This window comes from Lithobates pipiens, unplaced genomic scaffold, assembly GCF_037356315.1.
Source record: "Lithobates pipiens isolate NorthernLeopardFrog02 unplaced genomic scaffold, aLitPip1_a1.2 Scaffold_22, whole genome shotgun sequence".
Classification (NCBI taxonomy): domain Eukaryota; kingdom Metazoa; phylum Chordata; class Amphibia; order Anura; family Ranidae; genus Lithobates; species Lithobates pipiens.
The window spans coordinates 81108439-81131671 of record NW_027507784.1 but is presented as its reverse complement, the minus strand read 5'-3'; the positions used below and the strand labels follow the sequence as shown (position 1 = coordinate 81131671).

The window sequence follows — 23233 nt, the reverse complement described above, 5'->3', positions numbered from 1 at the left end:
TACAAGGGTCAACCAACATCCTTGCTTGTAAATTCTGAAAGGGTGGAATCTGGAGGAAAAGACCACAACTCTGGCCTGACAAGTGACTTCTCCACCATGACGATACTCCTGTACAAACATTTTTTGCCTAAAAGTCCAGTCTGGGCATTAAATTGTCACACTCCGCATGTACTTCACCTATGTATTTAGTTTGCCTGGAGTTCAGCTTTCAGAAACGAATGCCGTGTACACACGATCGGAAATTCGGCCAGTAAAAGACCGATGAGAGCTTTTCATCGGAAAATGCGACCGTGTGTATGCTCCATCGGAATTTAGCTGGACGCCAGCAAAAATTTGATAGCGTGTTCTCAATTTTCCCGATGGAAAAACTTTCTATCGGAAATTCCGATCGTGTGTATGCAATTCCGACACGCAAAAACTCACGCATGCTCAGCTTCAAATATGAGATGGAAGCTATTGGCTACTAGGTATTGAACTTGCTTTTTCTAGTTCCGTCGTATGCGTTGTACGTCACCACGTTCTTGGCGGTCGGAATTTGGTGCGACCGTGTGTGGGCAAGACAGTTTGAGTGGAATTCCGTCGGGAAAACCATCAGAGCTTTTTCCAACGAGAATTCCGATCGCGTGTACGCGGCATTAGAGAAAGGCTAGATACAGCAAGAAAATCAACCCACTGCCTTTAGAAAACGTTCTAAAAATTTAGATATTTTCAGAACAGAGTTGAAAGGTCAGGGTTCAGGAATATAAAGTCTGCACAGGATGACGTGTTCGGACCGGTCATTGGGATTGAAGAATGTATGCCAGCAAAGAGGCGCGTGCAGCGTTGAACTTCGCATACTACTACATGTATTCCTCCAGCAGTGGAGGACGGACGTGTAGCTGCTTGTGCGGCATAGCTCGGTGCCTTCACATCACAACATACAAAGGTCAACATCTTTCTTCTGCCAGCTAAACACGGCTTCACACTTCACAGATTTATTGAGTGATATCATCAAGTTTTAACAGGACTTATCTGGAGATCTTCATTGCCTGGCCCAGATGGTTTATGGTGGATTGGAGTGTAAGGAAGCATGAAAATAACAACTGACAAAGTAAGACTCAGCCAGGTTGTTGTAGAAGGTTATGTTTGCACAGAATGTGATTTTATTTTCATCTGAAAAAAATCCAAGTTTTAGTGAACATGATAAAGAGCATGACAGCCCACAACTCCTATAAACAGACAGTATGACTGCACAGCACTTTAGAGAAGTATTAAGAAGAGAAACCTTAGTCAATGCTTCCCGGGAAACGCAGACCAGTCTCTATACAAGAAGCAATGTCTTCTGGGTAAATTTCAGTTTTATAGGGCAGTCCCATTGCCTTCAGAAAAGATAGACACACTTTTAAAAAAAACCTCAGCTTAAAAAAAGAGAAAAGTTCACCTCTGTACAAAAAAAAATAAATGGACCTGGATCTTTTTGCAGGTAAAAAATGTGCATTTATTATTTTTTGTATTAGGAGCCTGGAAAGCATTGCACCCGCGATCTGCAGATCTCCTGCACACAGTGTATTGGCTCACCCGTACATCTCGGGTAAGACGATACGCCAACAGGAGGACTCAATGAACTACCACGGCGCTCCATATGGTTAGGGGCTGGTGGGACTTGTAGTTAATTCATACCCAGAGCTTGGTGTGTGAAGGTTAGTACAGGAAACTTCTCCCTGTACTGCTGCCACAGTGGGACAGTGGCTGCAGCACCTAGCAACATGATAGATGTTCCACCCCAAAATTGGGTGGAATATCTAACATGTTTTCAAAGGTGAACTTATCCTTTAAATTAGAAATACACAATTTTATTCAAGTACTGCACTTGCACCACATGTTAAAAAAAATAAATAGAAGATTAACACAATAAATATATATATATATATATATATATATATATATATATATATATATATATACACACACATATACATATACATACACACACACACACACACATAGATTATATAATATATCTATATCTATCTATACATATACACAGTGCCTTGCGAAAGTATTCGGCCCCCTTGAACTTTTCAACCTTTTGCCACATTTCAGGCTTCAAACATAAAGATATAAAATTTTAATTTTTTGTGAAGAATCACCAACAAGTGGGACACAATTGTGAAGTGGAACGAAATCTATTGGATATTTTAAACTTTTTTAGCAAATAAAAAACTGAAAAGTGGTGCGTGCAAAATTATTCGGCCCCTTTACTTTCAGTGCAGCAAACTCACTCCAGAAGTTCAGCGAGGATCTCTGAATGATCCAATGTTGTCCTAAATGACTGATGGTGATAAATAGAATCCACCTGTGTGTAATCAAGTCTCTGTATAAATGCACCTTGCTCTGTGATAGTCTCAGGGTTCTGTTGAAAGCGCAGAGAGCATCATGAAGACCAAGGAACACACCAGGCAGGTCCGTAATACTGTTGTGGAGAAGTTTAAAGCCGGATTTGGAAACAAAAAGATTTCCCAAGCTTTAAACACCCCAAGGAGCACTGTGCAAGCGATCATTTTGAAATGGAAGGGGTAACAGACCACTGCAAATCTACCAAGACCTGGCCGTCCCTCTAAACTTTCAGCTCAGACAAGGAGAAGACTGATCAGAGATGCAGCCAAGAGGCCCATGATCACTCTGGATGAACTGTAGAGAACTACAGCTGAGGTGGGAGAGTCTGTCCATAGGACAACAATCAGTCGTACAGTGCACAAATCTGGCCTTAATGGAAGAGTGGCAAGAAGAAAGCCATTTCTCAAAGATATCCATAAAAAGTCTCGTCTAAAGTTTGCCACAAGCCACCTGGGAGACACACCAAACATGTGGAAGAAGGTGCTCTGGTCAGATGAAACCAAAATCCAATTTTTTGCCCACAATGCAAAACTATATGTTTGGCGTAAAAGCAACACAGCTCATCACCCTCAACACACCATCCCCACTGTCAAACATGGTGGTGGCAGCATCATGGTTTGGGCCTGCTTTTCTTCAGCAGGGACAGGGAAGATGGTTAAAATTGAGGGGAAGATGGATGCAGCCAAATACAGGACCATTCTGGATGAAAACCTGTTGGAGTCTGCAAAAGACCTGAAACTGGAACGGAGATTTATCTTCCAACAAGACAATGATCCCAAACATACAGCAAAATCTACAAAGGAATGGCTAACAAATAAACGTATCCAGGTGTTAGAATGGCCAAGTCAAAGTCCAGACCTGAATCCAATCGAGAATCTGTGGAAAGAGCTGAAAACTGCTGTTCACAAACGCTCTCCATCCAACCTCACTGAGCTCGAGCTGTTTTGCAAGGAAGAATGGGCAAGAATTTCAGTCTCTCGATGTGCAAAACTGATAGAGACATACCCCAAGCGACTTGCAGCTGTAATCGCAGCAAAAGGTGGCTCTACAAAGTATTAATGCAAGGGGGCTGAATAATTTTGCACGCCCCACTTTTCATTTTTTATTAGTTAAAAAAGTTTAAAAAATCCAATAGATTTCGTTCCACTTCACAATTGTGTCCCACTTGTTGGTGATTCTTCACAAAAAATAAAAATGTTATATCTTTATGTTTGAAGCCTGAAATGTGGCAAAAGGTTGAAAAGTTCAAGGGGGCCGAATACTTTCGCAAGGCACTGTATATTATATATATATATATATATATTATTATTTTTTACATTGACAGATCCTCTTTCCGGCACTGAGGAGCGTTTGGTACCGCCGGCCACACACATTGGCTCCGGGATCATTTGTGCCCCCTGTGTGTGTGTATATATATATAGACAGATATCTATATCTATCTATCTCTATCTATCTATATACACACACACACACACACACACGGGTGGGGGGCGTGAGCGACGCCGGAGCCGATGCGTGTGTCAAGCGGCTACAATGTCCGCCAGTAACCCGCGATCGCTCCTCAGAGAGCCAGAAAGAGGATCCGTCAATGTAAACAGACAGATCCCGTTCTGTCAGGAAATGGAGAGAGATCTGCTGTTCCTAGTGATCAGGAACAGCGATCTCTCTCTCACCTCCCTGTCAGTACACTCCCCCCACAGTTAGAAACACCTCCCAGGGAACACCGTTAACCCCTTGATTGCCCCCTAGTGTTAACCCCTTCCCTGCCAGTGACATTTATACAGTAATCAGTGGCTATTTTTAGCTCTGATCACTGTATAAATGTCAATGGTCCCAAAAAATGTGTCAAAAGTGTCCAATCTGTTCACCGCAATGTCTCAGTCCCGCTAAAAATTGCTGATCCCCACCATTACTAGTTAAAAAAAAGAAATTGCCATAAATATAACCTCTATTTTGTAGCACTGTAACTTTTGCGTAAACCAAACAACATACACAATCTGATTTTTTTTTTTACCAAAAATATGTAGAAGAATACATATTGGCCTAAACTGATGAAGACATTTTTTTTTTTTTGGATATTTATTATAGCAAAAAGAAAAAAAACATTTTTACTTTCAGAACTGTCGCCTTCTTTTGTTTATAGCGCAAAAAACTAAAACCACAGAGGTGATCAAATACCACCAAAAGAAAGCTCTATTTGTGGGGGAAAAAGGACATCAAATTTGTTTGGGTACAACATCGCACGACCGCGCAATTGTCAGTTAAAGCGTCGCAGTGTCATATCGCAAAAAATGGCCTGGTCAGGAAGTGGCTAAATCCTTCTGGGGCTAAAGTGGTTAATAGCTGTGATGTGATATGATGTCCAACCTTGCAAATGGTAAAGTCGGTTAATATTTTTGCATCGTCTTGCCACTGGCTCACCTTTATGGAGATCTCAGACGTGTTGTCCAGTACTACGTAGCGGGCACACTGCTTTTCCTCGCACACCGAATGGAAGAACAGCGTCAGCACAGGAAATTCTTGCTCCTCTTCCTAAAAGAGATAAAAAAGTTTTTAAAGTACAACTACATTGGAAAATCATAACCACAAAAAACTCAGTTATATGCCCTACACATCCAAGCATGTCAGCTTTCACCCACAAATAATCTCGGTTACCTGCCTATTTGATGGGTGACACACACACACACACACACACACACACACACATATATATATATATATATATATATACACACACACACACACACACACACACACACAAAATTTCTACACATCTAGATTTTCATAATAAAGCACATACATACGTGTGTGTGTGTGTGTGTTATATGTGGAACCTCTGGGACTTGTAGTTCACCAGTTTCCTTTTTGATTTCATAAAAGTGATACCGTAATACAGTGGTAATACCTGACAGATTACAATACCTGAAATGCCTGATAGACAGGGCCCCAGCATGGCTCCAGCAAAGAAAAGGAAACATGAAGCCAGTTTCAAGCTCAAAGTTATAAACTTTGCCAAGGAACATAATAACTGCGCTGCTGCGAGACAATATGGAGTAACAGAAAAAATGGCACGAGACTGGAGAGAAGAAGAGGCACCCCACATTCGCCACAACTGGAGAAGCATGTAGAAGACATGGTGCATGAGCATTGTCACAATGGTTTTGTAGTGACACGAAACATACATATTTTTGCACTTCAGTGGGCCAAATCTAACCCAGATCACAGCAAAGGATTTAAGTAGGGCTAATCGATTAGTTAGCCGATTATTGTTTCGATTAACCACTTAACAACCGGCCCATAGCCGAATGACAGCTACAGGGCGGTTGTTTATCTCTGGGAGGACGTCATATGACGTCCTCCCAGAATTCCGCTCTCGCGCGCACTCGAGAGCATCCGTAACCGCCGGGTCTACAGGACCCGGCGCATCACGGATCACGGTAAACGGCCGCTCATCGTCAAATGACGGAGTGATCACTTGTTCCTCCCTCCCCCTCTCTGTACCGATCGGTACAGCGGAGGGGGAAAAGATCGGTGTCAGCTGCATCTGCCGTGCCCACATCGCTGGTCACCGAAATGTAACCCCTCAATTCCCTGCCAATACTCTGCAATGCCCGCCAGTACTCTGCAGTACCCGCCAGTACTCTGTAATACTCTGCAGTACAATTCCAGCCAATACTCTGCAATAACCTGCCATAAATTGCCGTACCCCGAGACACCCAGCCATACCCAGCCATAGACATCCCCTCCCGCTGCCCTCCGGTGCTTCTACCAACTCGCCAATACGATCAAAGCCAGAATTTTTATTATTTTTTTTTTTTCAGGCTTCCCAGCTTAGAGGTGAGATGCGGGGTCTTATTGACCCCATATCTCACTGTAAAGAGGACCTGTCATGCCATATTCCTATTACAAGGGATGTTTACATTCCTTGTAATAGGAATAAAAGTGATCAAATAAATTTTTGGGGGGGAAAAAAATTTTTCAAACTAAAATAAAGTTAAATGAACAATAAAAATTATTTTTTTTTTTTAAACCGCCCCTGTCCCTATGTGCTCGCATGCAGAAGCGAACCACACATGTGAGGTATCGCTGCGAACGTTAGAGCGAGAGCAATAATTCTAGCCCCAGAACTCCTCTGTAACTCAAAACGTATAACCAGTAAAAAAATTTAAAGCGTCGCCTATGGGGATTTTTAAGTAGCGACATTTGGCGCCATTCCACGAGCGTGTGCAATTTTGAAGAGTGACATGTTAGGTATCTATTTACTCAGCGTAACTTCATCTTTCACATTATGCAAAAATTGGGCTAACTTTACTGTGATTTTTTTTTTTAAGCACAAAACAGTTTTTTTTCCAAAAAAAAAGCATTCGAAAAATTGCTGCGCAAATACTGTGCGAGATAAAAAGTTGCAACAACCACCATTGTATTCTCCAGGGTGTTTGCTAAAAAAACATATATAATGTTTTGGGATTCTATGTAATTTTCTAGCAAATAAATGAGGATTTTTACATGTAGGAGAGAAATGTCAGAATTGGCCTGGGTGCTCCAGAACGCCTGATGGCGCTCCCGGCATGTTGGGCCTCTGTATGTGGCCAGGCTGTGTAAAAGTCTCACACATGTGGTATCGCCGTACACGGGAGTAATAGCAGAATGGGTTTTGGGGTGTAATTTGTGGTATGCATATGCTGTGTGTGAGAAATAAACTGATAATATGACAATTTTGTGAAAAAAAAAAATAAAGTAAAAAAAATCTTGATTTTGCAAAGAATTGTGGGAAAAAATGACAACTTCAAAAAGTTCATCATGCCTCTTACTAAATACATTGGAATGTCTTCTTTCCAAAAAGGGGTCATTTGGGGGGGTATTTGTACTTTTCTGGCATGTTAGGGTCTCAAGAATTGAAATAGGCCGTCAGTACTTCAGGTGTGATCAATTTTCAGATATATTTCACAAAGACCAAATAATATCCACCAATTTGTACTTATTTTTACCAAAGATATGTAGTGGTATAAATTTTGGCGAAAATGTATGAAGAAAAATTACTAATCTGCTAAATTTTATAACAGAAAGGAAGAAAAAAAATTATTTTTTTTTACAGAATTTTCGGTCTTTTTTTCTTTTATAGCACAAAAAATAAAAAACCGAGTGGTGATTAAATACCACCAAAAGAAAGCTCCATTTGTGTGAAAAAAAAGGACAAAAATTTCATATAGGTCCAGTGCTGCATGACTGAGTAATTGCCATTCAAAATGTGAGAGCACCGAAAGCTGAAAATTGGTCTGGTTATTAAGGGTGTTTAAGTGCCCAGGGGTCAAATGGTTAATAACCTTTAAAAAAAAAAAAAAAAAGTAATTTTGCTGCGATTTGCATTTTTACATTATTTTTTTTGCCCAATTTGTTGTTGGGCAGATTAAAAAAAAAAATTGTGTTATTACATGCTTTTCTGCAGCTTCTCCATTGAAGTATAGACCAAAAAACCAAAATAGCACCATTTTGCGTTAAAAAAAGTCCTTGTCTTTTGCAAATACGCAGCAGCTGAAAAAATCATGGATGTGAACGTGTCCCATAGGAAACCATGTAAATGAACTGTGGTCCTTTTTGCAGAAACACACTAAAAAACACATAGATGTGACCCAGGCCTGAGATGTTTAGTAACATAATGGGGTTAAAAAAACTAAAACTAGTACAAAAAGAGCAAATAATCGCTACTGTAAGGGGTTCATTTTTTTTGTATGGGACAGTGAAGGTAATATTTACAGTAGCGATTTGCTCTTTTTGTACTATAAAGGGCTAATTTTCCTTTTTTTTTTAACCCCATTATGTTAGTGGCCGATTAATCGATTATGAAAATAGTAATCGATTAATTTCATAATCGATTAGTTGTTTTGGCCCTAGATTTAAGGCCACTATAGCCTGGTGTTCTAGGTTCTTGGAAAGGCATGACCTGGTACTGAGGCAAAAGACCAAAATTGCACAAAAATTACCTGCAGATCGACGGCAAAGTCATTTCCATCGATATGTAATAAAACAGCGCAAGAAACATGGCTATGCGTTAAGTCCGATCGGAAATATGGATGAAAATCCTATGAATTTCGATATGGTTGGAAATAAAATAGTCAATTCAAAAGGTGCCAAAACTGTTACCACAACAGGACATGAGAAGTCCAGTTTTAAAGTGGTACTAGAATGTCCAGCTGATGGTGCCAAACTAAGACCCATGATTATTTTCAAAAGAAAAACAATGCCGAAAATCAAGTTCCCTGTTGGGAGCTTTTGTACATGTGAATGAAAAAGGCTGGATGGATGAAGAAGGGGTTAAGCTATGGCTTGAAAATGTATGGAGTAGACGGCCAGGTGGACTTCGTCGAGAACGTAGCCTACTGGTGTGGGATATGTTCAGGGCTCATAACTCACAGCACAAAGGAAAGGCTGAAAAGAATGAACACAGATGCAGCGGTTATTCCTGGAGGATTGGCATCATTGGTACAGCCACTGGATGTGCGCCTAAACAAGCCATTTAAAGACCGCATTCGAGAACAGTGGAATGATTGGATGATTAGTGGCGAAAAGTCATTCACAAGAGGAGGAAACATGTGTGCGCCACAGTTGGATGTTTTGTGTAACTTTGTCATAAAAGCCTGGAATGATATCGATGCAGAAAAAGTAATCAAGTCTTTCAAGAAGTGTGGCACATCAAATTCATTGGATGGTATGGAGGATGATGACTTGTGGCAAGATGAAGGGGAAGCCGAAGCTACACCATCTGATGTGGCATTAGATCCATATGATGACGGTCTTACAAATGTACCACAAGATGTCATTGATGAACTTGTGATGTCAGAGGATGAACATGAAGAGGATTTTTAAGGATTTTAAGTACCAGAAAGTCAACCATTTTCATGAAAATTACCGTGTTTAAATCAAATCTGATGTTAAGTCTGATTTTTTTTTTTTTTTAAATGTTGTTGCCTCGGAAGCGAGTAGTCTTATACGGCGAGTATAGCCAAAAACCTACGTTTTCACTGGAAAAATAGGGGGTCGTCTTATATGCCGGCAAATATGGTACAAAATGAATTGCACTCCTGTGACCCACAGGAGAAGCCCAGCCTAAAAAGCTCAGGCTGGACTTCTACTTTAACCACCATGAGGTCTACTCCGCATACCTCCCCATAGTCTCCTGTTCTTAAAAACAGAGCTGGTGTCTTGTGGTTACATTATGTTCCTGTAGGGTGGCTGCTAAACCATTCTGGGTTTTACATGGCTGCGTCATTACCCATAATTCCTGGTTATTAGTATGACAGAATAGGTGCCAAGCTGCCATGGAACACACAACTCTACCTGCAGACTGAGCCCAACCTGAAGCAACCCGACTCCGCTTACATTCCAGTCCCACTGGGTGACGGAGGTCTGAATATCCCGCAAACTTTGAAGCTCCCTCCGGCGCAGAATCCTTCCACGTTCCAGATCGATCTCCAGGAGGTGCTGGTGAGTCACACGCACGAAGACCCATGGCCATTCAGGGTTAAGTGGCCGCCCATCCAAAATAGGGCACACGGTTACTGGCAAGCACAGGGCATCTAGGGAAGTACATATGAAAGCCATGAGAAGAAAAATATTTTTATGTATCAATACATGTATTTTTTTAAATATATAATAAAATACACACACACAGAAGAAAAATGTAGCAGCGCTAGAAACAAAAAAAATATATAAAATATGAAAAATACAAATACAAAAATATATACTTGTGCTAAAAATTGACCTGTAACTAAAAACAACAATTAATCAAACCCTATAATATGAAATTATAAATGAGTGTTCTACAATCGAAAAAATAAAAATCATGAATTATATGTGTCCTTTATCCCAAACTGCACAAAATATCAGCAATCTGGGCCTGTATCCTGGAGCCAGGCTAAAACCATCACAGGGGGAATGACTCCTAATACTCCGAAGTGCCCTCTTAATCTGGGAACGCAAATACAATATTCATATGGAACCCAAAAGAGAAAGCCTCAACATAGCATAATTCGGTATGAACGTTTATTAAAAGGTGAAAAGTACACCTAGTGTTGAAATTATTAACAGCAAAAATAGCCGGCCGGCTAAAACATGGACGCCCGTCCACGCGAACACTGGTACGCGGCGACGTCAGAACATCAACTCCTCCCGACGTACGTTTCGTCAAACCACTGACATCGTCTGGGGAACGGCCACAATCGGGATATAGGTCACAAGCTGGCTGAGATTGCCATTTGGTAAACTTGTATTTCACATGGTGGTCACAGTTTTGGTTGCGGTGGTGGTTTTGTCATGGTATCAACGATAATCCAATCCATTATTTTTGAACACTGTTTTATGAACTTGGACTGTGTCCAAGTGGAAGGATTCAGTCTTTACTTTTCAATTAATATTTTTTTTTTCACGTTTTTTGTCACATATAATTATTCAAAATTTTTATTTTTTCAATTGTATAACACTCATTTATAATTTCATATTATTGGGTTTGATAAATTGTTCTGGCGATCTTCATTGCTATTTTTAGTTACAGGTCAATTTTCTAGCACAAGTATACACATACACACATAGATTATTTTTTATTTCTAGCTCTGCTACATTTTTCTTCTATTTGCTTGAGTGAGTGAGTGTGTCTTAGTAGCTGCTTTTTACATTTATCTTTATACATAGAGCAGTATTTCGCCTCTCTTTATAATATATATATATATATATATATATATATATATATATACACACACACATACATATATACACACATACATATATACACACACACGCGCACATATAATTCTGCACTTCCTGGTAGGGGCGCACATAAGTGCTGCTTCTGCTGTGATTAGTCACAATAGAAGCCGATCTGCGGGTGCCGGCCAATGGAACTCCGGGAACTCAAATACAATTTCACCATTCCAATATATGTTTTTTGGGATTTTATGTAGGAGAATACATATTGGCCTAAACGGATGACAAAATGTGTATATATATTTTTTTTTTTGTATGTGTTTTTTTTTTTATAGCAGAAGCCTGATGATCGGCCGATGCCGGAGGACATCAGGTACCCTAAACCCGCCGATCGGCTTCCGCTGTGTGAAATCTCAGAAGCGAGCTGCCGGTGGTGGGCATGCGTGCCCCCTACCCGTAGGTGTCGGATTACTTATACACACAAGCACACACACACACACACACACGAGCCGGTGCACATGTGCCGCCCTGTAGCAGTAAAACTGCTATAGGGTGGACCTAAAGTGGTTAATGAGCTTGCACACCTTACCTTCTATAGTCTCCTCCTCCTCCTCCTCTTTATTATCAATGTCTGGCTGCCACAATCTATCCTCCAGGACATCCTCTATCTTTTCTATCAGCAGATCTGCGGCTGCAGTGACTGTACCGACCTCCGGGGTGGGAGGTCTAGCTGGACCCGGGTTTGCAGGGACAGGTGACAGGCTGTCCGTTCTGCCAGCTGTCTGCAGTATTATGGGGGATGACTTGCTCTTCGTGAAAGGCTGGGAAAACACAGGTCTTCTGGGACTCTCATTTCCATTTTTGTCCTTGTTGAGCTCCTCCTCCAGGTGAGAGCGGTACTGCAGCCAATCGTCACCAAACTGATCACGGAAGCTATCTGTGCGCTCGATGTCTTTTTGGTGTTGCAGAACTGTACAGGGAGATAAAGAGCATTGATGAGTGGATGGAATAGCAGGTAAAGTAGTACAACTCTGATATGGCCAAAGGTTTGTGGAGACTTGACTGTTAAAACTCTGAGCTTGTTGGACACCATTAATCCAAAACTATAGCCCTTGAAATGCCCCGCCGGGTCTACAACAGCCCTTCTAGGAAGGCTTGCCACAATTTGAAGTGTGGCTGTGGGAATTTTTATTGATGTTGGATGAGAAGACCTGGCTCTCAATCGGTGGGTCAATTCATCCCACAGGTGTTCAGTAGGGTTGAGGTCAGGGCTCTGTGCAGGACACTCAAGGTCCTCCACCCCAATCTGGTCTAACCTTGTCTTTATGGAGCTGGCTTGGTACACGGGGGCACAGTCATGCTGGAACAGAAAAGGGCCTTCACCAAACTGCTGTCACAAAGGTTGGAAGAGCACAATTGTCTAAAATGTCTTTGTATGCTGCAGCATTAATAGTATCCTTCACCGGAAACACCTTAAAGTGGTTGTAAAGCCTGAAGATGCATGAAGGTAATAAACCTTGTGTGTTGCTTCCCCCCAACTCCCCAATACTCACCTATCCCCCCCTCTCGATTCAGTGATCTGCACGGGAGCCTCAGCTGTCCTGGGTCTTTCTCTCCTCATTTTCAGAGACACAGCAGCGGGAGCCATTGGCTCCCACTGCTGTCAATCACAGCCAGTGAGCCAATGAGAAGAGAGCAGGAGTCGGGGCCAAGCCACGGCTCTGTGTGTCTTATGGACGCATAGAGCAGAGCTCAGGACCAAGCACACACCAGTGCCCCCATAGCAAGGGGCTTGCTATTGTGACCATGGGTCAAGGGGGAGAAGCCAGGACTGCCAGAGGGGAACCCAAGAAGAAGAGGATCAACGCTGCCCTGTGCAAAACCATTACACAGAGCAGGTAAGCATAATGTTTATTTATTCATTTTTTTAAACTGTTGCTTTAATATCACATTAATTCAAAATTTGCAGGCCATATAGTAAGTGTGAGGGTCAGGTGTCCATGTAGTGTATATAAAATTTTACAAACAAAAAGGTATGAACAATATTTATTAAAAAACAGAACTTCGATACCATCACTAACTTTTTTTAATGAAAATGCTAACTGCCGTCCTGATCTAAGTACTAATAAGTACTTTTAGAATCAAAGACTTAAAGTGTTGGGAAACCCAACACAGTAAAATCAGTCTGTATATGCAAATTTGTGCGCAACTGCGCATATTTGCGCACACGAGGTGTAAATTACTGACCAAAAATGCAGATTTTTATTTATTTTTTACCGAAGAGTGCACGTCGCTTGTTTACGTGCCTGTGTGCAAGAGCACATTACAATTAATGGGCTGTACTGAGCTTTTTCAAGCTGCAGTGAGCCTAAGCCTAAGATGCCTACGATGGCAGCAGTCTACCAACCTAGAAGATGGAGGACATCTAGTGGTGAAAAGAGATTACTACATGAAGCAGCATCATAGCCGTAAGTCAATATTGCAGCAAGAGTACTCCAATGTTAGGCTTAAAAGCAAACATGTTTATCTTCAATGCACAAGCATTTCTCTGCTCAGTAAATTGGTTTAAGCTACAAAAGGTGCTTTTCACTGCAGCACGACACTAGTCATTCTGATAGGTGAACTACAGCAGGTATAATATTTAGGCCCCTTTCACGCTGAGGCGTTTTTCAGGCGCTACAGCACAAAAAAAAAAAAAATAGCGCCTGTATAGCTCCTTTCACTCCAGTGTGAAAGCTGGAGGGCTTTCACACTGGAGCGGTGCACTAGCAGGACGGAAAAAAAAAGTCCTGCTAGCAGCATCTTTGGAGCGGTGCAGGAGTGGTGTATTCACCGCTCATTCACCACTCCTACCCATTGAAATCAATGAGGCAACGCTGCTATACCACCAGCAAAGCGCCGCTGAAATGTCGCTTTGCGGGTGGTTTTAACCCTTTTAAAACCGCCCCGCTATCAGACGAATACTGCCACTAAAACGACGGTAAAGCTGCGCTAAAAATATTGCCGCTTTACTGCAGACGCTAGCACCGCCCCAGTGTGAAAGGGGCTTAAAGGTTGTAAAGGTTTGTGTTTTTTCACCTTAATGCATTAAGGTGAAAAAACACCTGGCGGTGACCAGCCCCCCCGTTTTACTTGACCCACAGGGAAGCGCAGTCTCTCTGCCTGGGCTTCTCAGCCCTTGATTAGATAGATTGATAGCAGCACAGCCATTGGCTCCCGCTGCTGTCAATCAAATCCAATGATGAGGACGCTGGAGGGAGTGGTCGAGTCCTGCATTTGGCCTCTATGGACGCCGAATGATGGACTCGGGAGCGTGCCCGCAAGGCAGCCCCCCAACCCCCCCCCCGGGAGAACACTTCTGATGTGGGGAGGAGCCGCCGAGGGACCCCAGAAGATGAACTTCGGGGCCACTCTGTGCAAAATGAGTTGCACAGTGGAGGCAAGTATAGGTTTATTATTTAAAAAGAAAAGAACCCTTACAGTCACTTTAACCACTGTTTATACAGAGCCTTCTGACACACACAAGAAATAAAAATGGAATCAGCCAGCACATTTATTGTCTATAGACAGACGCTATACACCTCAGCCACAAGAGGGAGCACTGTCACAAGTATATAGAAAGAGTATTGTGAGCTGCACATACCCACTACTGGCTGACTCCGCGGCTCCCGCTCACACTCGCTGTCACTGGGCTCCGAGATGCTGGCTCTGCGCACTTTAATCTGAGTTAAATAAGAAGAAGAATGAAGTCAGCTGGAGTAAATATAAAACAGATCAAATACATTTATGGAAACGTTGACAGTAATATGTCCTCGTTGCTGCTTTGTCGTCATCACCACTGCAACGCCTCACCTTGGATTTTTTGCGGGAGATCCGGGTAGCGATCCTCTCCGGGGCAGAACCGCTTTCGCTCAGTTCCCCGGTACAGGAACTCTCTATGGCTGAATTGAAGCATTGTGGCAGAATTATCCGCTCTCTATACACATGATCAGTCTGTGGGAAAAACAGGAGTGATTTTGGAGCGAAAAGAAGAAGCCACCAAAAGGACTGATTGTAGAAACTGGTCTGATCCTCCCAAAAAAAAAAAAAAAGAGGATTTTGATGTTCAGAGACAAGTGAACACATACGAATCAGGACATCAGGAGTAATGAGGTTCCACACTTGCTGTGGTACTACAGTAGGGATACAGGATGACCCTGTGTTTAACCGCTTGCCGACCGCCTCACACCGATATACGTCAGCAGAAGGGCTCATACAAGCAAACTAACATACCTGTACGCTGCCCTTTAAGAGGTGGTCAGCGGATACCCCCGATCGCCCCACAGAGAGGAAGAACGGGGAGATACTAATGTAAACAAATTTCTCCCCGTTCTGCCTAGTGACAGTGTCACTGATCCCTGCTCCCTGTGATCGGGAGCAGAGATCAGTCACGTGTCACACACAGCCCCGCCCACCCACAGTTAGAATCACTCCCCAGGACACACTTAACCCCTACATTGCTCCCTAGTGGTTAACTCCTTCACTGACAGTGTCATTTACACTGGAATCAATGCATTTGTATAGCACTCATTGCTGTATAAATGAAAATTGGTCCCAAAAATGTCCAATGTGTCCATCATAATGTCGAAGTCATGATAAAAATCGCTAATCGCCACCATTACGTGAAAAAAAAAATGCTATAAAGCTATCCCCTATTTTGTAGACGCTCTATCTTTTGCACAAACCAATCAATAAATGCTAATTGCGATTTTTTTTTTTTATACCAAAAATACGTAGAAGAATACTTATCTGCCTAAACTGAGTGGGGGATATTTATTATAACAAAATGTAAAAAAAAAATTAGTTTTTTTTTCAAAATTGTCGCTTTTTTGTATATAGAGCAAAAAATAAAAACTGCAGAGGCGATCAATTACCACCAAAAGAAAGCTCTATTTGAGTGAAAAAAAGATGTCAATTTTGTTTGGGAGCCACGTCGCATGACCGCGCAATTGTCAGTTAAAGAGACGCAGTGCCGAAAAAGTGCTCTGGTCAGGAAGGGGGTAAATTCTTCTGGGGCTGAAGTGGTTAATTACATATTATAACAAAATGTTCAAGACTCACCATTGCTATCTCCAATGTGGTTATCTGCTCCCCATCCAGAAAAACCTGACAACACCAAAAAAAATGTTTAAGTACAAGACGTTTTCTAGCCACAATACCACTAACAGCGTTCTCCATCACTCACCTTGTCAAAGGCTTTATGGGACAGCTGTTGGGCGGTCAGCGCTCGATGCTCCGGGACGTAGCACAGAGGGTTTCCCTTCAGGAAGAGCTGGAAAGCAAAGGAGGTTAACAAAAGACAGTTAGCGAGGAGTTGTGAGCTGTTATCCATCACTGGTTGTACTATCACTGCAGTGCTTGTGGATAAAATAAATTTTCAATCAGATTGTACATTGCCTTGAAAAAGTATTCATACCTCTTGAAATTTTCCACATTTTGTCATGTTACAACCGAAAACGTAAATGTATTTTATTGGGATTTTATGTGATAAACCAACACAAAGTGGCACATAATTGTGAAGTGGAAGGAAAATAATAAAATGGTTTTACATTTTTTTTTTTTTACAAAGAAATATGTTAAAAGAGTGTAGTGAGCTTTTGTATTCAGCCCCCTTTACTCCGATACCCCGAACTAAAATCTAGTGGCGCCAATTGGCTTCAGAAGTCACCTAATTAGTAAATAGTATGGCACAACTGCAAGCCTACCAAGACATAGCCATCCACCTAAGCTGCAGAGTGACAAGAAGAAAGCCATTGTTGAACGAAAGTCATAAGAATTACCATTTGCAGTTTGTGAGAAGCCATGTGGGGGACACAGGAAACGTGGAAGAAGGTGCTCTGGTCAGATGAGACCAAAATTGAACTTCTTGGCCTAAAAACAAAACACTATGTGTGGCGGAAAACTAACACTGCACATCACCCTGAACACACCATCCCCACTGTGAAACCTGGTGGTGGTAGCATCATGTTTTGGGGATGCTTTTCTTCAGCAGGAACAGGGAAATTGGTCAGAATTGATGGGAAGATGGATGGAGCCAAATACAGGGCAATCTTAGAAGAAAACCTGTTCGATGCTGCAAAAGACTTGAGACTGCGGTAGAGGTTCACCTTTCAGTAAGACAACGACCCTAAACATACAGGCAGAGCTACAATGGAATGGTTTGGTTTAGATCAAAGCATGTTCATGTGTTAGAATGGCCCAGTCAAAGTCCAGACCTAAATCCAATTGAGAATCTGTGGCAAGACTTGTAAATTGCTGTTCACAGACGCTCTCCATCCAATCTGACAGAGCTTGAGATAGTTTGTAAAGAAGAATGGGCAAAAATGTCCCTCTCTAGATGTGCAAAGCTGGTAGAGACATCCCCAAAAAGACTTGCAGCTGGAATTGCAGTGAAAGGTGATTCTACAAAAGTATTGATGAGGATTGTAATGCACGGCACACTTTTCATATTGCTTTGTAAAAAATGTTGAAAACCATTTATAATTTTCCTTCCACTTCACAATTATGTGCCACTTTGTGTTGGTGTCTATCACATAAAATCAATTTACATTTTTGGCTGTAACATGACAAAATGTGGAAAGTTTCAAGGGGTATGAATACTTTTTCAAGCCACTGTATTTACTGTATAAATGAAGCCACAGCTATTCATTCACATCGGCTGGGGAGCAAGAAGCCTGCAGCCAGTGAACCACATCATGGCAGCATTAAGTGCAATATTACATACCTGTATGTCATCGCTGTTGTCAGCTCTGGGGCGTGCGTGCCACTGGAGCTGCATTCCCGCTGTGACTGGACACAGCAGGAGCAAATTAGCGGGTCCAGTGGCCGCCCACTATCTTTCGGAGGAGAGACAGAATGGTGGTCTTCATATGTAACCAAGGCAGATCGCCGTTCTGTGAGGGAGGAAAATGGGAGATCTTGTGTTTCTGCTAAATTCAGAAACACGGATCTCCGTTTTCCTCCAGTGTCACCCCCCCCCCCCCCAATGTTAGAAAGCACTAGCGAGCACACCTAACCCTTTGATCACCCCTGTTAACACCTTCCCTGCCAGTGTCAGTTATACAGTAACAGTGCATTATTTATTTTTAGCACTGATCACTGTATTGGTGTCACTGGTCCCCAAAACGTGCCACTTTGTGTCAGATATGTCTGCTGTAATGTCTCACTAAGGTAAAAAAAAAAAAAAAAAGTCAATAAAAACATCCCATAGTTTGTAGACGCTATAACTTTTGCACAAACCAATCAATATACGCTTATTGGGATTTTATTTACCAAAAATACATTGCAGAATACATGTTGGCCTAAATTGATAAAGAAATTAATTTTTTTTTACATTTTTTTTTTTATTGGATGCGTTTTATAGCAGACAGTAAAACATAATATTTTTGTCGGTCTTTTTTTGTCTATAGCACAAAAAATAAAAACCGCAGAGGTGATCAAATACCACCAAAAGAAAGCTCCATTTGTGGGGGGGGGGACACAGCAAATATGTAAAATGGCCTAGTCAGGAAGGGGGTAAAACCTTTCCGGAGCTGAAGTGGTTAATGTGTAAATCAAACAAGTTATATTCAAAAACAACCCGCTCAAAGCAAGCCTTTCCACCTTACCTCTTTTAGGTTATGGAGCCGAGATAAACACGTGAGCTGTAATGGATGGGCCAGCATGTTATAGGACAGATTTAAATGCTGAAGGTTTGAGAGATGTTCCAGTCCTGTGTATAGAAAACTCAATCAGAGAACTTGAATGTGCCTTTATTAAACACACACACAGTTCACACATGCATATACATAGAGACTGACCTCTGACGCTGGACAGCCTGTTGTGACTTAGGATAAGGGTGTGGAGCTGTACGCTGGACTGTAAGCTGAGTTCCGGGATGGACTCCAGTAAATTATACCCCAGATTCAGGTCCTGGAGCTCAGACAGAATCTAGAACCCAAGAAGATGTGTTAAAATGTTCTAGCCATCCAAAAGAGATATTGCTAAAGAAAGGCACGTTAAATCATTAGCTTGGCTTGTTCTAGATCTCTTGGGGATTTTGGTGGCAACATCACTTTCATAAGAACTCTAATTCCCCATACACACGGTCAGACATTCCAACCACAAAATCCATCGCATTTTTCCGACGGATTTTGTCCGAAACTTGTGTTGCATACACACGGTCGCACAAAGTTGTCAGAAAATCCGATTGATCTGAACGAGGCGACGTCAAACACGTACGTCGGAACTATAAACGGGCCACTAGACAATAGCTTTCCTCTCAGTTTATTCTGAGCATGCGTGGCACTTTGTCCGTCGGAATTGTCTACACACGGTCGGAATTTATGCGATCGGACTTTGCTGTCGGAAAATTTTAGATCCTGCTCTCAAACTTTGAGCGTCGGAAAATCCGACGGAAAAAGTCCGATGGAGCCCACACATCATGACGGATTTTCCGTCATGATCCAATCGCACATTTTCCGTCTGAAAATCCAACCCTGTGTATGGGGGCATAATGCCCCCTTACACACGATCAGAAATTCTGCCAGCAAAAGATGTGAGCTTTTGGTCAGAAATTCCAACCGTGTGTATGCTCCATCGGACTTTTGCAGAATTCCAGCCAGCAAAAGATTGAGAGCAGGTTCTCTATTTTTTCGTTGGAAAAAGTTGCTATCCAAAAATGCATTCATCTGTATGCAATTCGAACACGCAAAAAAAACACGCATGCTCAGAAACAATTTGACGTATGCTCAGAAGCATTGAACTTCAGTTTCTCGGCTCGTCGTAGTGTTGTACGTCCCCGCGTTCTTGGCAGTCGAAAGTTCAGAGAACTATTGTGCGACCGTGTGTATGCAAGCCAAGCTTGAGCGGAATTCCATTGGAAAAACCATCCAAGTTTTTTCTGACGGAATTTCTGATCGTGTGTACGGGACATAAGGGCTCTATCAAACGGGCGGACTCCGCCAGCATATTCGTCCCCCAATCCCCGCTGAGCAGGTGGATGAGAGGTCTGTGTCCGCTTTGCTTATGCAGAGCAGACACGGACACAGCCTGCTTTCCTCTATGAGTGGTTGGCTGTAAACGGACTGGCTGTCTGTTTACATCTGACTGTCATCCGATCCACCAAAGGCGTGAGGAACGGATCCCCCATACGCCTGTTTTTAGGGGATAGGATCATTTCTTATTTCTAGATGATTGCTATTCAGAGTAAGCAACCTCTCAAAAAAAACAAAAAAAATAGAAAAATAAACTTTGCAGAAAAGGGGTGAAATGCCGTACCTTTAAATGCGGGCCGCAGTCTTTGATGAAATTGCGACTTAAGTTTAAAGACCTCAGACTGTTCAACAATTCCTAAACAAAAGAACATAGTGTTATAAGAAATCGATTACATGAAGGATAGACAAAAATTAGAGTTAAAGCCCAACTACAGATTTTCAATTTTAAGCGTAGATTTAGACATGTGCCTAACTCGCTCGTTCCTCTGAAACCCAAGCCGCATTCAGATCGCAAACCAGAGGCTACTGACCGGCGGGGAGGAAGTGATACGACGCCTTCCCCCAACCCAATTAACCCCAGATTTTCAGACAAACTCAGTACAGCCACGTGCACTGCATGCAGCTGCCAGGCATTTGCGTTGTGTTTCTCCCTTTACTTGAATGTTTAGCAGTCGGTGGGCTTGCCACCTGTCGATCGCTACAAATAAGGTGAACCTCGAAGCATCGTGGCTACGGCATGTAAACACCCCCGTCCACTGTCTATTGTGGTTTAAAGGGGGCAGGTGTAAAAAAATAAAAATAAAAATCACAGGTCAACCGGGCATTTTTGCCGCCCCTCGACCGCAAGTCTTAACGAGGCCCTACAGAAATTCTGCCCACTTCCAGGTTGAGTCTGCATCTCACACTGGGGCGTTTTTTTTTTTTTAATTCTTTTATTCAATTTTCAATGCAGGACAGATACAGTAAACAGAACAATCACAGATAAACCTGGTCATGCACATCATGACCATAAACATACACTAGATAGAAGTAAGCATGTTCAAAAACAGTCTCATATATAAGAGGTATTTGTAGTTGTTAACCTGTGAGGACAGACAATACCATCCTACGTGCTTAGAGTAACAAGCCGAGGAAGGTGTACGTGCACCACGCGACACCCCTCTCGTAAACATCCACAGACCTTCGCCATTGTAACGTCTATATTGGCACTATGGGTCCGCAAGACACACCACGGACCCACTCAGGTCAACGTTGGGCAGGTCAGAAAAAATAGACAGAGAAAGAAGCGAAAAGGTGAAGAAGAGAAAGAGAAAAAAAAGAAAAGGGGAACAGGTATTGGGGGGCCCCACGAGAGCCCGTCAATACCTACAGGGCTAGGGCAGCACACCCATCTCAGCATGCACTTACAATTGCAGGGGCCTCTAATCGGCCCCCGAGTCGGCAGCAGATACCCTCTCCCGCAGGTAGTCCGTGGTACCAGTAAAGTACCTCCATTTCTCGCGAAAATTTTCTTCCGTATTGTGGAGAGTAGCGGTCAATTCCTCCATACGGAGGATATAATTAATTTTGGAAAACCACAGGGGCCCTAGACGGGGGCTGAGATTGCCTCCACATCGCAGGGATGCATACCCGCGCTGCGTTCAAGAGTTGCATTGTCAAAGTCTGTTTATATTTTAGCACAGGTCTATTCGTCAGATGGAGTAGGCACGCCGCTGGGTCTCCCCGTGAGTCCACCGACGTTAGTTTCTTAATTGTCGCCGCCACATCATTCCAGAATGCGCCTAAGGCAGGGCATGACCAGAAGATATGGACCATGGACCCCGTCGCGGATTGGCATCTCCAACACTTGTTGGGGATTGAGTTATTCATCTTGTTCAGGAGATATGGGACACACTTGGGCGCTTTGAATCATGGGCAGATTTGCCAAGATTCTACCCACAATTTCAAAACATCCAAGTGTGAATAACAAAATTGCACAACACATTTCAAATGCCGCTCATTTAACTGGCACCTAAAAACGTGGTGTGGTTCTGCCGCGAATGTCGCACAATAATTTGCGCTGCAATCGCAGCAAATAGCATCACGTGAAGATTGTTGCCCCAAAAGAAGCTCCTGAACTTTTTTTGGGTGACAAGCTTCACATGATGTGGTTTGCCACAATTCATCGCTCGGCAATTGTGACAGAACCGCACCATATTTTTAGGTGCCATTCAAATGCATGGCATCTGAAATGTGCGTTGTGCGATTCGTCATTCATACCTGGGCAGAATCGCGACAACTCTGCGGTGTGAATGCAGCCTGGGAGACACCAAGAATCACTCAAGCGTTGCTCTCTGCCCAGGAGTCATGGTCTCATGGCCCAGGTAGAAAATCATGAAGACGTTAAAAAAGGTCTAAAAAAAAAAGAAAAAAAAAAAAAGGAAGGTGTCCAGGATTGGGCTTTCAGGAAAATGAATGCCACTGTGCTGGTGTTCCTATGCATCTTCTCCACCAATGGGTTACTAATACCAATGCAACCAAATTAAAACCTTGAGCTGCCCAAGACCCTAATATGTACCTTCCCTTCCTCACCATAGGCTTTCACAGTAGGCACTCAGACTGCAAGCATGATTTCAACCTGTCCCAAGCAATTCAATCAATCTATAGATCTCTCTAGAGCTGGTAAACCGCATACTGTGGCACTGCGGGTACAAACATCCATTCATCTGCATCTCCACAACACTTCTCCAGCTCATACATTTTGATGGAACACTCTTAATAGCCATGCCCAGTATTAGGGTACTCACCAGGGACTGGTCCAGGCTATGGATGTTGTTGTTGCTGAAGTTGAGCGTGTGCAGTTCCAACCAGGGTAGGGCTGAACTCAGATCCCCACCACAGGAAGAGATTACCTCCTGCCAAGTCATACAAAAGATGCACAATATGTATTAAAAAGAGTAAATTCTGGGAACAGAGGAAAGCAACTGTTGATGTAAAAATGCCATCAGGGAAACACTGCATCAGTGCTAAAAACAGAAAGTCCATTTAGCTTATTCTAATCTATTGCTGCAAGATTTCACAGGCCATCTAACTGGGTCAGTGAGCATGTACGGAAACCTGTGCTATGTAACTCTCTCTGTCTCAGGGTTTTGCCCACAGCAAATGTC

General features: G+C 42.6%; 1 protein-coding gene across 6 annotated transcripts in view; it reads right to left on the bottom strand.

The window, feature by feature from the left end:
* Positions 1-23233, bottom strand: part of STK11IP (serine/threonine kinase 11 interacting protein) — an 84471-nt gene that overhangs the window by 41697 nt on the left and 19541 nt on the right. For 2 of the 6 annotated variants that reach the window (XM_077447783.1, XM_077447784.1), the window contains exons 6-16: positions 22874-22981; positions 20371-20442; positions 18912-19041; positions 18720-18823; positions 16298-16384; positions 16174-16218; positions 14926-15138; positions 14717-14795; positions 11663-12043; positions 9712-9950; positions 4798-4908 (exon numbers count right to left, since the gene is read on the bottom strand). In XM_077447783.1, coding sequence (XP_077303909.1) covers positions 4798-4908; positions 9712-9950; positions 11663-12043; positions 14717-14795; positions 14926-15138; positions 16174-16218; positions 16298-16384; positions 18720-18823; positions 18912-19041; positions 20371-20442; positions 22874-22981 — 1569 coding nt within the window. The remainder of the gene's footprint in view (positions 1-4797; positions 4909-9711; positions 9951-11662; positions 12044-14716; positions 14796-14925; positions 15139-16173; positions 16219-16297; positions 16385-18719; positions 18824-18911; positions 19042-20370; positions 20443-22873; positions 22982-23233) is intronic. The other 4 variants (XM_077447785.1, XM_077447786.1, XM_077447787.1 and 1 more) reach the window with 4 other exon arrangements.